This window comes from Saccoglossus kowalevskii, chromosome 4, assembly GCF_978046115.1.
Source record: "Saccoglossus kowalevskii chromosome 4, keSacKowa6.1, whole genome shotgun sequence".
Taxonomy (NCBI): Eukaryota; Metazoa; Hemichordata; class Enteropneusta; family Harrimaniidae; genus Saccoglossus; species Saccoglossus kowalevskii.
In genome coordinates, this window is record NC_140644.1 from 43,258,121 (window position 1) to 43,278,955 (window position 20,835).

A 20,835-nucleotide genomic window follows, 5' to 3' on the forward strand; every position below is an offset into this window, starting at 1 on the left:
GTGTTAATACAAGACAAGTAGATAAACACTGCATCTGTTGTCATAGTCCCTCAACATCTGTATTCAAGTTTACAAAGAGGGACAGTTGGCAGTGGACTATATGGAGTGTCAACTAAGGGGGGCAGTCTACAGCAAATCTCAGGGCATGCAAGTAATTTGTTTTCATAGGCATTTTGAGTAAAGATCACAGTGGGCGTTTGATTGAGTGAAGGTCACAGTGGGCATTTGATTGAGTGAAGGTCACAGTGGGCGTTTGATTGAGGGGTAAAAACATTAGATATACAGTAATACCTGTTTATGGTGACTAGAGAAGTTCATTAAAATGGACTTTATAGACAGATAGTCTTTGCTTATAAATGTTGGCTTATTGCCAACTCATACATTTACATAATATTTGTCCTGAAAATAATGAGATGGTTAATGCTGCAACACAAATACATTTATTTGAGTTGACCAAAATTAAAATCAAATAAGTTTAACTTAAGGAAAATGTTTTATAAACAAAATGTTAAATTACTTTGGTCTCTATACAAGGATGAATCTGTTGAAAGTGTGTCACATGTGATCTTTGTATAGAAATTAGTACCACTCAAACTTTACTCATAAGTACAGAGAAATCTAGAGGTATAAAAACAAAAGTAATTGCCTTTTCATTACTTGAGGGCTATGTGCTACCATGGAAACAGTACAAACCTTGTAACCAATTAGCAGGTTGGCATGTAACAAGCACATATTACATTTACCAGAGAATAATCAATTCAGTTTTTGAAAGCATAGAAGTAGTTAAAGTACAGAATAGACTATATTCTCACAGAAAATACAATTATTGACAACATGGTATATAATTAACTTCCTATACATGGCGGCAATGTCTACAAAGCATACAGCAACATTCCAATCTCACTAGGCCATGAAAGTTATTTACTTCAAAGATCATTTATGAAATAATAAATTATCTTTTATGAACCATGATGACCTATTTCAACTAGTTTTCATTACATAGTGCATGTACAAAAAACCTCACATCACCAGTAAAATAAAAGTTTCTTTACTTCACAACTGAAATCTTTCTTCAACAACATTTAGCAGTAATTTTGATTGTACTTTCTCATGGGAAAATTAGTGACAAAACTCTGGAAGGGAAGATGTACAAAATGTACAAATGTTTTTTTCCCTCTTTACACAATTCAAATTATCTGATCTAATTGCATCTAAATAATTTGATTGGAAAATGAGTTACATCAGATTAATCGAATGAAATTGAACAAGTCTGATTTAAAAAAAAAATATCAGAAGTCAGCTAAGATTATAATGTGAACAGAATAATAAAATGAATTGGATCATGTTAATGGCCTTTAGTTTTTTTTTTCAGGATGATTTTGGTATACATTTAAAGCTAAAACACATTTTTTTATAATACATGTTTTTATAAAAACAAATTTCTCACTTTCTTAATTGTTTGTTAGTTTAAGTTATATTTGTAACTTTGTTTTTTTCTGTCATTATTTTATATATATATATATTACCCTTATTGTATTGATCAATACCCCATTGTGTATATGATTTCAATAAAGTTATTATTATTACATTTTTCAAAGCTTTCCTTTTGAGTCAAATGTCAGATTGTTATTTACAATTGTTTACTTTTATTTGTCCGCTATACATTGTCCCTGTAAAATGTTATTACCCCCCTTTACCAGTCCCCCTCCCTCCTCCACGAGTTTCTAATGTAAGACATTTATTGTAAGACTTTCATCAAAAGTTTATTAATAGTAATATTATTATTTGACAGTTTGAGATTAAACTAGTAAGTTTTCTCCAGTATTCAAGTTCCTGTATAAAAGGGGGGCTGTGATTGGCTGTTACTTACGCGAGATTTGAACGGGACTTACATAGGCGTCGGATCAGATGTATGTAGGGCGTAATTAAAAAAAAACACGAAATCAAAATCATTGTTAAAAATATTAAAATAAAAAGGCATTAATAAAAAATAAAATAAAAAATAAAATTAAAATAAGTTTATAGCCAAAATAATTAATCAGATTTTAATCAGATTGAGAAATTCCAAACCACCCATAGTCAGAGTATAGAATACAAAAACATGTCAAACAATTGAGAATTGCAAAATGCACAATCAAGCCCAGGGTCCCGACCTTCACACTGGTATACATATACATCATGTATATAAGAGTCAGAATAGTCTTCATGTGACACAATGAAACCTTTGTGAATAAACTAGGAGGGAGGAACTCTCCAATATTGTTGTCATGTTCATGTGCAGTAGCCAAGAATGGAATCTATACTATTTACCCAACAACATTGACTTTATATGTCTTGTTTATGGAAGCAATTTAATTCTTTCTTAGCCTTCCGCTTAGGAATCTAGCTACATGTACTCTAACTTGGTCTTGTGTGCTTAATAGATAAACAGATTTATTCTTACTTTATTAATATCAGCATCTGCCATTTTTGAATATTGTTTTGTCCATTAATGCTTCATCGGAAAAGGTCAACAGAGATTTGCATCAAACAACTAATTAAGTAAAATAGGATTTAGTTTGACCATAGATATAATATGTGAATGATTCCATAATTAGCAGACATGCTTGTAACTACTGATTGCACAGCAACTGTGTTTACATACACATGTACATGCTTTCACTTCACTTGTATTATAGCAGATCATTATTGTCCTTGCTTTGACAATCATTTTCTAATAACCTCTGGCAATTTTACAGGTACAACTTTTAAAAAGCTGGATAAGGCTTTCATAAAACCGGTAAATACTCAGCATATTCCATCATTTAGGGAAAACACTGATAAAAATATGTCAATTTCATTTATTAAATTTGTTCAAATATGGGTGTCCTCAGTGAACTACTCAAAGTAACAAGATATTGTCCATAACTGCCCTTCTTATCAGGAGTATGACTTGCATGAAATCTACTAGTTCTTACAATTTTTAGCCTTTGAACTTGAATTACCTGTGAAGTTTTTGTGTATTCATTGTATTATCTGTCTTTGTGTATTCATTGTATTATCTGTCTTTGTGTATTCATTGTATTATCTGTCTTTCCATTTAAATTCCATAGAGTATTGTACTTATACACTGTAGTTGTAAAAGCGACCTAATCTGACACCCCTCTATGGAATACTTTGTGACCAATCAATTCTTTAATACCGATACAATAAGTGAAAAGACAAAGCAAACTATCCTGTATGGGTATCAATTCAAAACTCTAATCACAGAGCAGTATCCAGTATGGGTATCAATTCAAAACTCTAATCACAGAGCAGTATCCAGTATGGGTATCAATTCAAAACTCTAATCACAGAGCACTATCCTGTATGGGTATCAATTCAAAACTCTAATCACAGAGCAGTATCCAGTATGGGTATCAATTCAAAACTCTAATCACAGAGCACTATCCTGTATGGGTATCAATTCAAAACTCTAATCACAGAGCAGTATCCAGTATGGGTATCAATTCAAAACTCTAATCACAGAGCACTATCCTGTATGGGTATCAATTCAAAACTCTAATCACAGAGCAGTATCCTGTATGGGTATCAATTCAAAACTCTAATCACAGAGCAGTATCCAGTATGGGTATCAATTCAAAACTCTAATCACAGAGCACTATCCTGTATGGGTATCAATTCAAAACTCTAATCACAGAGCACTATCCTGTATGGGTATCAATTCAAAACTCTAATCACAGAGCAGTATCCAGTATGGGTATCAATTCAAAACTCTAATCACAGAGCACTATCCAGTATGGGTATCAATTCAAAACTCTAATCACAGAGCAGTATCCTGTATGGGTATCAATTCAAAACTCTAATCACAGAGCAGTATCCAGTATGGGTATCAATTCAAAACTCTAATCACAGAGCACTATCCTGTATGGGTATCAATTCAAAACTATAATCACAGAGCAGTATCCAGTATGGGTATCAATTCAAAACTCTAATCACAGAGCACTATCCAGTATGGGTATCAATTCAAAACTCTAATCACAGAGCAGTATCCTGTATGGGTATCAATTCAAAACTCTAATCACAGAGCAGCATCCAGTATGGGTATCAATTCAAAACTCTAATCACAGAGCAGTATCCAGTATGGGTATCAATTCAAAACTCTAATCACAGAGCACTATCCTGTATGGGTATCAATTCAAAACTATAATCACAGAGCAGTATCCAGTATGGGTATCAATTCAAAACTCTAATCACAGAGCACTATCCTGTATGGGTATCAATTCAAAACTCTAATCACAGAGCAGTATCCTGTATGGGTATCAATTCAAAACTCTAATCACAGAGCAGTATCCAGTATGGGTATCAATTCAAAACTCTAATCACAGAGCACTATCCTGTATGGGTATCAATTCAAAACTATAATCACAGAGCAGTATCCAGTATGGGTATCAATTCAAAACTCTAATCACAGAGCAGTATCCAGTATGGGTATCAATTCAAAACTCTAATCACAGAGCACTATCCAGTATGGGTATCAATTCAAAACTCTAATCACAGAGCAGTATCCTGTATGGGTATCAATTCAAAACTCTAATCACAGAGCAGCATCCAGTATGGGTATCAATTCAAAACTCTAATCACAGAGCAGTATCCAGTATGGGTATCAATTCAAAACTCTAATCACAGAGCACTATCCTGTATGGGTATCAATTCAAAACTATAATCACAGAGCAGTATCCAGTATGGGTATCAATTCAAAACTCTAATCACAGAGCAGTATCCAGTATGGGTATCAATTCAAAACTCTAATCACAGAGCAGTATCCAGTATGGGTATCAATTCAAAACTCTAATCACAGAGCAGTATCCAGTATGGGTATCAATTCAAAACTCTAATCACAGAGCAGTATCCAGTATGGGTATCAATTCAAAACTCTAATCACAGAGCAGTATCCTGTATGGGTATCAATTCAAAACTCTAATCACAGAGCAGCATCCAGTATGGGTATCAATTCAAAACTCTAATCACAGAGCAGTATCCAGTATGGGTATCAATTCAAAACTCTAATCACAGAGCAGTATCCAGTATGGGTATCAATTCAAAACTCTAATCACAGAGCACTATCCTGTATGGGTATCAATTCAAAACTATAATCACAGAGCAGTATCCAGTATGGGTATCAATTCAAAACTCTAATCACAGAGCACTATCCAGTATGGGTATCAATTCAAAACTCTAATCACAGAGCAGTATCCTGTATGGGTATCAATTCAAAACTCTAATCACAGAGCAGCATCCAGTATGGGTATCAATTCAAAACTCTAATCACAGAGCAGTATCCAGTATGGGTATCAATTCAAAACTCTAATCACAGAGCACTATCCTGTATGGGTATCAATTCAAAACTATAATCACAGAGCAGTATCCAGTATGGGTATCAATTCAAAACTCTAATCACAGAGCAGTATCCAGTATGGGTATCAATTCAAAACTCTAATCACAGAGCAGTATCCAGTATGGGTATCAATTCAAAACTCTAATCACAGAGCAGTATCCAGTATGGGTATCAATTCAAAACTCTAATCACAGAGCACTATCCTGTATGGGTATCAATTCAAAACTCTAATCACAGAGCAGTATCCAGTATGGGTATCAATTCAAAACTCTAATCACAGAGCACTATCCTGTATGGGTATCAATTCAAAACTCTAATCACAGAGCACTATCCTGTATGGGTATCAATTCAAAACTCTAATCACAGAGCACTATCCAGTATGGGTATCAATTCAAAACTCTAATCACAGAGCACTATCCTGTATGGGTATCAATTCAAAACTCTAATCACAGAGCACTATCCTGTATGGGTATCAATTCAAAACTCTAATCACAGAGCACTATCCAGTATGGGTATCAATTCAAAACTCTAATCACAGAGCACTATCCTGTATGGGTATCAATTCAAAACTCTAATCACAGAGCACTATCCTGTATGGGTATCAATTCAAAACTCTAATCACAGAGCAGTATCCTGTATGGGTATCAATTCAAAACTCTAATCACAGAGCACTATCCAGTATGGGTATCAATTCAAAACTCTAATCACAGAGCACTATACTGTATGGGTATCAATTCAAAACTCTAATCACAGAGCAGTATCCTGTATGGGTATCAATTCAAAACTCTAATCACAGAGCACTATCCAGTATGGGTATCAATTCAAAACTCTAATCTTGGATTTTTCGCCAGTGGGATACAAACCAAGGTGACATACAGTCACTACATCTCAACTTATTAAATTCCTTCCGCAACATTTAAGTGTGTATAACTTGTCTTTTTGATTTTAAAGGGCGACAGTCATCGCACCGTGTCCTGTTCGATATGGGACTCATAGCGACATATACAACGCGTGTAAAATACATTGTTTATTTACATGATATTCGAACACGCGCTGCGTGACGACCACCGCGCTTAAAACATGAAATCAATATAGTGAACATTCTGATCAAAACTTGTGAGATAAGAAATTGTTTATTTTTACTTCTGTGCATGTAAAAGAAAGAATGCTAAATCTAACAAAAAAATATTTGTGGCACATTCTTACAAAAGACCCCAACCCAAAATCATTTCACTTTTGTAACAGTTGCTAACGTTGTTGTTAGGAGTGAAGTATGGGGTTGCTACATTCTATGTATGTGTTAACAAACTTCAACTGTCTAAAGTGAATCAATGTCATCGAAGAAAAACAACTTTGCAAGTTTAAGAATAATGCATTTTGTGTCCTAGTAATGTTTGAATGAGTGAATGCAGTCAAGTGAGAGTATAAAAATGTCACGTTCCTACAAAGTTCATTCTACAGTCAGTGTAAGTACAAACAATAGATTGAGACATGAATTTTACACTCTTACTTATAAACTTATTTGATGCTATAAATGTTTGTGATTTGATGATTTATTAAAATACATTTTGAAAAGAAATGTTGACAAAACCTGAGACTGAAATGTTCCCTGCAACAAAACTTTTCAATGACACGAGAAATTAACGAACATTTTCCTCTCGTATCATTAAAGCAGTTTTCATTATACCATTGCTACTGTAGAATATATTAATTTTTATTTGATTTTTGCCTGATTTTTTTTAGACTACCTGGTACAGTGAATTTTACTAAGCCATGAATGTTTTTATAGAAATTTATAAAATATTTATAAAACATTTATCCTGCTAGACTTGGGTTTCATTCAAACCAAAAAAAACTTGCTTTCATTGGCTACAATTATTGCCATGCATTCAGTAATGTGTTGTGATTGGTCAAGTTTTCAACTATCATCTAAAATTTATAAAAAAAAAAAAAAATAACACCTTCATGAAATTGACTGTAATATTTCATTGTCATCAGAAAACTACTATTTGGTTTGATCAACAATTAGACATTTACAACAGAAATACAGTAAACTACTTCATGGAAAATACTACAATGATTGACAATTGGTGTTTGATTTCAGGAGTCAACCAATGGTGATTTAGAGGACAGAGAAGACAAACAGCTATCCGTAATGTGACATACCGTAAACCAAGTTTTTCTATTTTTGTAACATAGTAAAAATTTGTAGTTGTGAAAATGTCACATGCAAAATTCTCAAAATTGAACAGTTTACCATATTTGTTCTATTCAAAGTGGATCAAAAATCACATTGGTTATATAGTGAATCATTAAAATATTGTCTATTTTGACCATAGAATCATTTACATAACCATATGCACTATTAATATAGAAGATACAGCATTTGGAATAATATTTCATGAAAAGAATTCGAAATACATTTTTTTATTTTTGGAACAACATATTGAAGATAATTCAATCGGCATCCTAAAAACTGCAAGCTGGGTTTAATATTTTGAGAATTATATATTCAGAATGATATTTATTTGGTCTCTATGGAAATGACAAGATTTAGTAAAATTTGTATCTCAGCCCTAAAAAATGTTAACATCTCAATCCAATCAGAGACAATCCTTAGCAACATTGAAAATCACCAATAGAAGAAGCCCTCTACGACTTCATTGGTCCATCCCTTCTAACAGACCACACACTTGTTAATGTTGAATTGTTATAAAAGTGTTGGTGACACAATAGCGATTGTACAATATGATAAACTACAAAACATTAATAATACTAAACTTGTAATAAACGGCCCATCCAGTTATGCCCTTAAGTTGTAACTAGGCAACCATAGTGTCAACTACAAATAATAATGGTCAGTTAAATCGTGACTTTCTACAAATAAAATAGCATTTAATGCAAAATTTTTAATTTAATTTCGGCCTGAATACATTTACCGGTAATAATTGTTGTGGTTTCTTGTAATGATATAATGAATGACACAAATGTCATCTTTGATTTATTTTAATATTTACTAGATGAAAGTGTACACAACCCATACAGTTCAAATAATAACATACCAGCAGTGACTATGTAAATGTAGCAGTTGACTATGTAAATGTAGCATTGCAAATAGCCAAGCAGTTGGTTGTGATTGGGTTTTCGCCTTCTAGGGTGTCATCAAATCAACGAATGGCATCCTAATTTTATGTTCAACAATCAAGGATTATGTAGCAGTATCTATTTACTACATGTACTTCCTAGATTAGTTGTGTTTGATGACATGATGATATTTTGTGATTTCTGTTTTTTTGGATGCAGAAAGACCATCACAGTTAAAACGTCATGAGCATTTATCTTTCATTGTAAGTTATACGTGTACCAAAATCAGCCCAAGCATGTCTGAGAAATGACAACAGACGAACGAACAAATGGACGGACCACAAAATATAAGTTTCTGTTTCAAAGTACAATTTGACAAAAACTAAAAAACAAAAAACTATAAATATCATACATTTTTCTCAAATGTGTGTCAGTGTGTTGATATCATATGAGTAGTATCAGTACTACATAAATTTGTTTATCAAACAAACATTCAAGTGATTCAATAACACACACACAAATAATAAACAAACATTTGTATCTGTATACACAATGCATTATAAGTATGTGCAAAGAATTCAAAATGATGAAGGATAAACAATTTGTATCACAGCACAATATACATATTTAATAGCATCCAGTAAATAATTAATCACATTCTAAAGATTAATAAATAATAAGTAAATATTGCTTTAGAAATTTATTATGTATTCGATCGCTTTGGTACATATATATGTATGTGCTGTATAACAAATATGGACTAGAATACTTAAATGACAGTTGTAAATGGTTTAGCTATTAGACCAATTTGATACAATGTTTTAAATAACCTCAGCATGTAGCAAATGTATTTTAGTGGCTCTATTATGAAGCTCTTAATGGTTTTAATGTGTGTAGTTTTTCATTAACAGCTTGCTTTTTTAAATATTATTTTAAACAGTACGTGTAATTTATTTTATCTAAATTTGAGTTATATGCGTCTGATAAAACTATCGGAACTAAGCGGGCGGCCATTTTGAAACGTTTTCAGCAAAAAGGGAAGCAATAACATGGTTTCCATGGCCAAGCATGAAATTGTCTTTCAGAAATTGAATTAATAAACGTAAATACACAATAAGTGAACAGAACGGAAATGAGCATAGCGTGGAATATAGAAGAGAACACAGCTGATAAAGTGGGGGAAACATAGAGGTCGGTTCCATTGATTGTTGTCAAAATGGACATGGAAGATGATCTCATTATCAGCATGGTAACAATAACATTGTCAAAATGAATGGCGACGGTTTATATTCATGAATGTTATAAAATATGACGAAATGGTATAAAATCTCTTGTTACTGTGGTGACTTGAAATGGCACTAACCTTGTACCCAAAAGAACCCCCAGGTGTTGCCAATCTGGCCCGTGCTGCCGCTGTTTCCGGTCGTTCGGCTAAACCATCAACACAGCTAAGGGTCAGTCGCCGTGGCTGTTCGTCGGGTTTTGGAATATCATCCCTCGATCTTGACGCCCAAGCGGACTGTGTCCCCGGTCTGGTTAAGGAGGATCCCTGTGCCCCTCTCGACGATGATGTTGATTGTCCTTCGCCGGTAAATAACCCGGCTGCGGCGGTCGCTGGCCTCACATCGTCCAAGACGCTAGGTGGGATATACGATTCCAATTTGGCCGTCGCCGACGCTGGACGGATAATTCGACCGGGTTTTCTCACCGGCGGCATATTTTTCGTTTTTTTCAAAGTACCTTTGATTAATTTGACTTCGCTCGGCGTTAGAAGTTGTTTTGCTACCTTGCTCCACGGAGCTTTCAAACTATAAGGAGAGCCGGTTGACCGGGCACCCTCAGGCGAATCCTTCCGCCTGCAATAAATATTGATAAATAAATTAGATGAAATAATTAATATTTGAAACGTAGCTGCCTTGTCGTGTTAATTACATTTACATACAACTTAAACAAGAAATAAAACATGCCACTATGCAATATTCAAACGTTATTCGGCAGAGAACTACTTTCTTAACACCTGTGTACTATCGTGCTTATTATTAAGTTCGTTGTTATGGTGGGAATACACTGTTTACATGGTACCGTACGATCTTAGACGAAACCGACGTATACAGCATCTAACATTCAATCCATACGGCAAAAGTACCGTTCAAGTTCAACGAATACAAATAATGTATATTTAACAACTCTCAAATGTGAAGATATTAAATAAAAAACACTATCCCAGACGTATTTTTTTGTTAAGAAGCTACACCTGCCCTTTGACACGTAACTTCGCGCATGCTCAGTCCTGGTGATCAACAAGTGTTTGCTATGTCTTGAAGATTATCGGTGACTCAACTTTAATTCTAAAAATGTAGCGATAACGAATTTTAGACTGGTATGGATTGCTGAAATTGAACTTTATATATATAAAGAGAAAATCTTGAGAAATTTTCTAATAAATGCGAATCGGTTTTTTTTTGTCGGCAATTAATTGCAGCATGGTTGTATAGACTGTGCCATTAGCTATAAGTACACTCCATTATTTAGAGTTGCTTTTTTTTTTAAATGTTTCTATCAGTTTGTTCGGTGCTGCAGTGGAACCGAACAACCGCGGTTGAAATAAATTACTAGGTAAAACAGAAAGTTATATATGAAAACCTAATCAAAAATTCAAAACAGAATAGTAGTGCAGTATCTCTTATGCGCTTTGGGCGAACGCGGCGATTGGTGAGACATATTGCCCTCGCAAGGCGGAACTTGCAAATTAATTTGTTTTTGTTCTTCGCGTGTAACCAACTTGAAGTGTGTAACTCACCTATTCGTCGATGCAGACGTCTTGTCCAATGTATAGTTCGTTCTAATGCAAAACAAAAATAAAATACATGTATATTTAATAAACGTTGGGCGTCGACGTATTACATTTAATGCTTATTTCAGGGCGGGATTCATAAGAAAGAAGTGTTTCTCAATAATGTTGGCTGTTGTAAGTGTTGTGTGTATGAGTGTTTGCACACGTTAAGAAAAAAAACTGCCGTTACGTGCCTCACTATAACTGTTTTTTTAACTTCCTTTCACTTATGAATCACAGTTAAAAAAAAAAGGTAATCAGCGAAGTAGTCCTCCTTGCTTACTATTCCGTAAAACGCGTGTTATTTGTCGACTCGGCTACGTCTACAAACAAGTCTGACTTTGATGAGAAAGTCAATGCCACGATCAAGATTTATCCTGAATTAAAGCATATTTTCAAATTTCAAAATTCATCGAATCATATAGAAAACCGTGGATCAAGGCGAAGTCAAACAAGATGTAGTACTCTTAAAAAACGACAGTATAAACAATATTGGTTACGACTGTAATGAACACGATTTACTACGCGAGTCACAAACAATCACACCCAAATAGTCACAGTGAATTAAATGTCAGTAACTCTCACCTCAAGACTGCGCTGTGTGCTGGTTACACTTAAAATTGAAATAATTCGACTAAAACCAAAGCGAAGGCGAAATTACACACATGTTTTAGAACGTACGCCAGAAATAGAATACGTCACAATAGTGTGACGTCACTACGACGGGAATCGAGCAGAACGCGTAGAACGCAGTTCGAACACACTATTTACGTTGTCACGGTGTCGTCATCGGAAGCGCTGTCCCAGCACACCCCGAACTCCGCACAGTTCGATGCGCGTTACTTATCATCACTGCACAAAGCATAGAACTCATTTGCATATTCGAATATGTTCGAACTACAAGACCTTGGCGGTTAACAAAGTTATGCGAAAGTCACTTGGTTACTTTAATCACTTTAACTTTAAGACGTTTCACGCCCTGAATCCGAATAAAATGTTTAGTAATTAGAATAAAATATACAAGACTTGCTTTAGAAAAGTGCAAGAATTTCCTAGATGCCAAAGCATTATAATGTACAATAAATAACTAACTTTATAAACTTACTAGAACCTTTGTGTTCTATGACTGTTAGACGCGGAAAATCGAACCCGTTCAAGCCACTATTGCGTAAAGCGCAAAGGCCTCTCTCTGGGAAGGAGATTGAACACACCCCTGTGTCATATGACGCCTTACTAGCCGATTTGGGCTAAAATAGCGCTCCGCCGTCTCTTTACACTAGTGTTTATACACGGAACTTGATACTTGGTTTTCCATTTTAAGTTGCTTTTTAATCACATATTTTTGTGAAATATTGTTTAGTGAGTGAAATATTAATGTCACAAATAATTCAATCTTTGAAACAACAGAAACTAACACATAATAACGATAATCAAATTTGTGTTTGAAGTTCGAAAGTACCCGCGTAATTTCCGGTTTCAAATAGTTCGGAAATAGAACGTCCTTGAGCGCAATAACATCACGCGTAGAACGCCTTCCGAACCAGACACTAGCAGCGTAAACTTATTGCAAATTTGCGCAATTTTGGGGCCAGTTTGTTCTTACAAGTTTTCTAAGGTTTATTTATCATTATTTAGTAAACAGACCCCTTAAACGAGTTAATATATCCGTAAAATACGTGCCAGTCGACGATAGACTTCGAAACGTTCGAAATTTCGAACAAACTTCCGGCAAATATTGCGCGATATGCGTCAGATCGGTGTAGAAGACGCCGACCTGCAGCGTCAATGCACTATTTATTTATGTTCTGGCAAAGGATTATGGGATATATTCTACTGTACAAACGTTTATCAGGGATTTATAAGATCACGGCATGCAAGTGAGTGATATGCGATGAAGATTTCTCGCTAATTGAAGAAGTCCAGAAATTAGTGAATCTTTGAAAGAACTGATTCGCGTCCATGCCTATTAACAAAGCATGTATTACTTGCGTTTTTTGCTTTTTTGAATGCGGCGAAAATGTCGCCCATTTGTGTTGGCAATCGAATTAATCTTTGAATGCAGTAAATATATTCCAATAGTATACCATAGCAAAACTTGAGATTAAGTAAGAATCTTCTGTGTTTTACCAGACCAATATTACACACAGCAATATCCCACTCTATTTTCAAAAAGACATTGTCTTTTTTCGCCTAAACTATTTAAAGCAAAGTTTTTTTTTTTATAGAGAACGACTTGCCTTAAAATTTTAAGTTTGTTGGCAAATGATGGAATTTGTGGTTGAATATAATACCACTGTTGCGCAGTTGATTTCGTATGATGTAGACACCAGGTTTTTAACGCAAATATTTGATTATGACTCAGAAAAGTATATAATTTTTCGAAACATCTGACAACACTACATGTATAAAATGTGCACATATCTTTCTCATACTGTTAGGGATTGGTCAGTTACTTCGGCCTGGGGGGGGGGGGGTCGGCAGATTCCATTTTGCCAGCTGTAAATCTCAGTTGACCCACCCCCTATAAAATAAAAAAAGTGGGTGACACCCCGCACATTACATTTTAAAACATGCTGACCCCTCCCCAAATATTAACAGTTTTTGCTCTGACATGATTACAAAATGTATTATATGTGCATTGAAAATATTATGGTTTGCCATAATTTTTAGCGTTTGCACTTAATAGACCTTAGGAGGGGAGGGGAAGCATAAAGCCAAAAGCCAAAAAATTACTACAGAAAAGGCTGCAGGAAGGAGGGAAATCTATGCTGCTAAAGATAGTAAATAAAAGCAAAGCTGTGGAGTACTCACTCGATAAACGCCCTTATAAGATATGAAAAGAGGATTTGAATCTAGGCGGTTTGATGAACTCTTTGAAAACTAAGTTGGATTTAAAATATCTTTCATATCTTATATACCAGGAAAACTTTACACCCGAAGCACAGTCTGTGCTTATGAAAACAAAGGAAACTTTGATTTTTGCTTAAATTTGTGTTGGATTTTGGTATTTTACAGAGCAAAACATGCATATTAAAAGTTAAAAAACAAAAAAACTATTTATTTATTTTTTCATCATTTATTTTAATTTATATATCAGCATTTTCACAAATTTAACTTTTTTGATTTGCTGAACAAAAATTGTCACTGCTCTTTGTACTACTTGCTGTGTTGTCTTTCCATCTCCTGTTATAATTGGATAAATCCAGTAAATATCTTATACAATGGTGACTTCAGACTTTAAATAAAATAATCTGATACCAGCAGCACATGGACTTAAGTGTTTAAAACTTAACTGTATAATTGGGTTCTAGCCGCATTGCATAATCTGTTAGTTATTTGGCAACTTTAACCTCAAAATATTTAGCCTATAACATTTTTTGCATCAACAAATTTATAGGCAATATAGGTAATAGTTATTCTTAAGAACACATTTGTACGATTAACTTTTTTATCGTTTGTTCTGAAATAAAATTAAAAAAAATATATGCATGAGCGCGTGTGTGAATTCTGGAAATCATGGTGACCCCCCTATCTATGATATAAAAAACAGGGTGATCCCCGTCTTCGCACAATCAAAAACAGGATAACCCCCCTACTGATCCACCGACCCCCCCCCAGGCCGAAGTAACTGACCAATTCCTTATTTTCTCGTGGACTGTTTTGCAAATCATTGTCAATCATTTGTTTTGTGTTCTTGAACTTCCCTATACGATTTTTGACTAAAGATCTACGCCTGTGTATGCTATTCCCACCTTCACGAATACCCACTGCGAAAAGGAATTGCTTTTAAATGCTCCGGGCAAAGCCCGAAAGTTTGCTTCTTATCGCATATAACCGTCCACATTGCGTTAATATATGAACACATGCTTTAAATAAAAATAAACATTTCACTAATCTATGAAATAGAAATAACAATAAATCTTGGCAATGGTACAATAATAATAAGTTATGTTTTCACATGTTCACGCAGTTTGCTACTGATTAGCAAAAGTAAGTAACTTTACCAAATTAAACCAATATACCCTCTTTTAGGTTCGATGTTCCAACCAGGTTATCAAACACTATCAAATAATTTAATTGTTCTTATTAACTTATATCGAAAATATGTCAGATAAATTCCCAGAAGGTAATTTGCTACAGTAGGCAAAATACTCGCTGTATGGGTTCACCGTTACCTCCAGATAATTTTGGCGTAGCAAGTTTACGGGACTCTTCGACTATAACTATTGTTCTCACACACAAAATTATAAATTTCGATCGTATTCGTTATGATGCCGGGAAGGGACACTTTCAGTGTGCCGACAAATGGGTTTCTTTTTGAGCAAAGGTGTCTGGAAATGAGTCTATAATTTCAGAGTGTATTACTGAAAATATGTATTCTGGTTCGCATTTTGCGAGAGGTAGGATGTCTGGCGGCATTTCCCTATCATTTTCTCGGGAACGTAAACCCCTATTGGCATGTTATGTATACAATGCTTGATACGAAAACCCAAGCATTCTGCATGTTAAAGAGCGGTAGTCGTCGCGCCACGCATGCTCGAGATATATAAACAAGGATTGCGACTTAGACTGTTGCGCAGATGAGTACAAACTGAGACGTTACTAAGCTGCATCAATGAGTACAAACTGAGACGTTACTAAGCTGCATCAATGAGTACAAACTGAGACGTTACTAAGCTGCATGCATCAATGAGTACAAACTGAGACGTTACTAAGCTGCATCAATGAGTACAAACTGAGACGTACTTACTAAGCTGCATTAATGAGTACAAACTGAGACGTTACTAAGCTGCATCAATGAGTACAAACTGAGACGTTACTAAGCTGCATCAATGAGTACAAACTGAGACGTTACTAAGCTGCATCAATGAGTACAAACTGAGACGTTACTAAGCTGCATCAATGAGTACAAACTGAGACGTTACTAAGCTGCATGCATCAATGAGTACAAACTGAGACGTTACTAAGCTGCATCAATGAGTACAAACTGAGACGTACTTACTAAGCTGCATCAATGAGTACAAACTGAGACGTTACTAAGCTGCATCAATGAGTACAAACTGAGACGTTACTAAGCTGCATCAATGAGTACAAACTGAGACGTTACTAAGCTGCATCAATGAGTACAAACTGAGACGTTACTAAGCTGCATCAATGAGTACAAACTGAGACGTTACTAAGCTGCATGCATCAATGAGTACAAACTGAGACGTTACTAAGCTGCATCAATGAGTACAAACTGAGACGTACTTACTAAGCTGCATCAATGAGTACAAACTGAGACGTTACTAAGCTGCATCAATGAGTACAAACTGAGACGTTACTAAGCTGCATCAATGAGTACAAACTGAGACGTTACTAAGCTGCATCAATGAGTACAAACTGAGACGTTACTAAGCTGCATCAATGAGTACAAACTGAGACGTTACTAAGCTGCATCAATGAGTACAAACTGAGACATTACTAAGCTGCATGCATCAATGAGTACAAACTGAGACGTTACTAAGCTGCATCAATGAATACAAACTGAGACGTTACTAAGCTGCATCAGTGAGTACAAACTGAGACGTTACTAAGCTGCATCAATGAGTACAAACTGAGACGTTACTAAGCTGCATCAATGAGTACAAACTGAGACGTTACTAAGCTGCATCAATGAGTACAAACTGAGACGTTACTAAGCTGCATCAATGAGTACAAACTGAGACGTTACCAAGTATCGAATGAGTCGCCGGCGGTAATTATTGCAAGTCGCGCCCAGGTCAAACCTCATACTTGTGATTTCTATTAGAAGAACGCATTGGATTATGGGAAAATCAATGTTTATCAACACAAATGGGGAATAAAAAAAAGCAATAGTTCTAACACTGAGGAGAGTGTCTGAGAAAGTGCTTTTGAGTATACTCCATGTAGCAAGTAACGCAGGCATTGTCAATTACCGATAAAACATATGTGCAAACATAATCTTGCATGCACACTGGTTCTTAGCAGTATGCCAGGGGAGCTTAGTTTGGAAGTGAATCAGGTAATGCATGCCACAGCATAGGGCTTGCTATAGAACTAAACACAGGTATCAATAATATTGAGAACTTGGACACAAAGTATAATTTGGTAAGAACAAGTCATTGTCAATGACACGTCCCCGTTCCGTTCATATTTGAGTGACATATACATTCAAAGCAGATCATGACCGAAATGCACCTGCATATGTACAACACATTGTGCTAAATCTGAACAAAATCCATCCATGCATGACTGAGATCCGGTTCTGGAATTGTGAAAATATGTGATTTTGATGCATTTTCGGCCTTAAAATGGCCATCATTCCGCTATTGTTAAGCAGATCATGAAACAAATGCACATATCTATTTGTGACATGATGTACCATGTGTGTGTGAAGTTTGAACTTGATCAATCCAGACATGTCTTGGATACGGATCCAGAACTGAATTCTTTAACAAAATGGCCGCCAGCCGGCCATTTCGAACTTGATCCGAAAAAAAAAAGACGTGCATCAAGGTCCTATTATGTTTAATGTATGTACCAAATTTGAACAAAATCCATCCATGCATAACTGAGATACGGGTCCGGAATAGTGAAAATGTGCGATTTCAATGCATTTTCGGCCTTAAAGCGGCCCCCATTTGGCTATCGTTAATGAGATCATGAAACAAATGCACATACATATTTGTGACATGATGTACCTTGTGTGTGTGAAGTTTGAACTTGATCAATCCAGACATGTCTCGGATACGGATCCAGAACTGAATTCTTTAAAACAAAATGGCCGCCAGTCGGCTATTTCGAACTTGATCCGAAAAAAAAATGACGTGCATCAAGGTCCTATTATGTTTAATGTATGTACCAAATTTGAATGAAATCCGTCCATGCATAACTGAGATCCGGGTCCGGAATGGTGAAAATGTGCGATTTCAATGCATTTTCGGCCTTAAAGCGGCCGCCATTTGGCTATCGTTAATGAGATCATGAAACAAATGCACATACATATTTGTGACATGATGTACCTTGTGTGTGTGAAGTTTGAACTTGATCAATCCAGACATGTCTCGGATACGAATCCAGAACTGAATTCTTTAAAACAAAATGGCCGCCAGTCGGCTATTTCGAACTTGATCCGAAAAAAAATGACGTGCATCAAGGTCCTATTATGTTTAATGTATGTACCAAATTTGAATGAAATCCGTCCATGCATAACTGAGATCCGGGTCCGGAATGGTGAAAATGTGCGATTTCAATGCATTTTCGGCCTTAAAGCGGCCGCCATTTGGCTATCGTTAATGAGATCATGAAACAAATGCACATACATATTTGTGACATGATGTACCTTGTGTGTGTGAAGTTTGAACTCGATCAATCCAAGCATGTCTCAGATACGGATCCAGAACTGAATTCTTTAAAACAAAATGGCCGCCAGTCGGCCATTTCGAACCCGATCCAAAAAAAAAAAATGACGTGCATCAAGGTCCTATTATGTTTAATGTATGTACCAAATTTGAACAAAATCCGTCCATGCATAACTGAGATCCGGGTCCGGAATGGTGAAAATGTGCAATTTTGATGCATTTTCGGCCTTAAAATGGCCGCTATTCGGCTATCGTTAATGAGATCATGAAACAAATGCACATACATATTTGTGACATGATGTACCTTGTGTGTGTGAAGTTTGAACTTGATCAATCCAGACATGTCTCGGATACGGATCCAGAACTGAATTCTTTAAAACAAAATGGCCGCCAGTCGGCTATTTCGAACTTGATCCGAAAAAAAAAATGACGTGCATCAAGGTCCTATTATGTTTAATGTATGTACCAAATTTGAATGAAATCCGTCCATGCATAACTGAGATCCGGGTCCGGAATGGTGAAAATGTGCGATTTCAATGCATTTTCGGCCTTAAAGCGGCCGCCATTTGGCTATCGTTAATGAGATCATGAAACAAATGCACATACATATTTGTGACATGATGTACCTTGTGTGTGTGAAGTTTGAACTCGATCAATCCAAGCATGTCTCAGATACGGATCCAGAACTGAATTCTTTAAAACAAAATGGCCGCCAGTCGGCCATTTCGAACCCGATCCAAAAAAAAAAATGACGTGCATCAAGGTCCTATTATGTTTAATGTATGTACCAAATTTGAACAAAATCCGTCCATGCATAACTGAGATCCGGGTCCGGAATGGTGAAAATGTGCGATTTTGATGCATTTTCGGCCTTAAAATGGCCGCTATTCGGCTATCGTTAATCGGATCATGAAAAAAATGCATGTGCATATGTCCCATATAAGGTGTGATGTATGAGTGAAGTTTGAACTTAATCGGTCCATGCATGTTCGAGATACAGGTGATCACGGACGCACGGACGCACACAGGGCAAAACATAAGTCCCCGTTTTCGGACTGCGTCCGAACGGGGACTAAAAATGATTGTGTTGATGGAGTGCCAGAGAGTGCTCATAGTACTAGTAGATCTTGGTCAGACCAATCGTCACAAAATGAAAAAATTTGACAGAGGTCCACCCAAGGTACATACTAGTACATGCCAAGTATAAAATCAATTAACTTCTAGTTTTTAAGAAGTCGAAAATGCAATTGTTGGCAGACAACAAAGGATTTAAAAAAAAAAAAAAAAAAAAAAAAGCAGGAGAGTCCCTTATTAAGGGACATTTTTCTATTTGAGTTTAGTTTAAGTTTGAAACTTTTTACTTTGCTCATAGGGACTTTCTATTTTTAGCCAGCTACTACTTTGGGTAAATTTCTTGAGGGTCTTGACTGACATAGGCAGATTACACTAACCTATCCAACGTTTACATTGGAATTTGTTAAGTATGAATTCACTGTGCCAAATTGCAAATTATTCCAAAGGAAATTTCTGTATTTTGACATGACGCATTCTGGCGTCCACTTTCCATAAGCCAAGAAATCTCAATCAAAAATCAGATCTTTTGTGGATTTAAAGTGGGGATAGAAGCAAATATAAATCTTTTTTTTTTCTCTTTTTAATTTTAATAAAACATTTCCTGTGTCATTAACGTGAATTTGTAACAACCATAGATAAAATGTGGATGCTGAAAGCACAGCATATATAGTATTCACCGGTGTTGTACATCAAATCACTTGCAAGTGAAAAACAAGCAGTCTGTCGGCTGAGATAGCTCCGCTGTTAGCAAGACACATTTCAATTAAAGAACTGAAGATATCATTAGAAAATGAACAATATGTATAGTATCAAAGCAATCGGACTTGCCGTTTTCAACAAGAATTTGAAAATATCACTTTTTACCAAAAACAAAACAAAAATAATCATTAAAATTAGAGAATTGAATGAACAAATCTGAGAGCGAACCTTATATATGCAATATCGTAGCAATTGGACTTTTTACCAATAATTACAAAAATATTCACCAAAAATAGAGAATTTGAGATTTTGACATGAAATGAATAAATCTGAAAAAGAACCATCCAAGGTACTTGCATATCAAATTTGAAAACATTCTGACTTGCGGTTTTGAAGAAGAAGTT

The 20,835-nt window shown here is 35.5% G+C and overlaps 1 protein-coding gene across 1 annotated transcript in view; it reads right to left on the bottom strand.

Annotated features, from left to right (window-relative positions):
• Window positions 1-10,304, bottom strand: part of LOC100368844 (cilia- and flagella-associated protein 337-like) — a 70,775-nt gene extending 60,471 nt beyond the window's left edge. The window contains exon 1 of the mRNA XM_085498154.1: window positions 9,825-10,304. Within this exon, the coding sequence (XP_085354280.1) occupies window positions 9,825-10,178 (354 nt within the window). The 5' untranslated portion in view covers window positions 10,179-10,304. The remainder of the gene's footprint in view (window positions 1-9,824) is intronic.
• Between the last annotated feature and the right edge of the window lie 10,531 nt (window positions 10,305-20,835).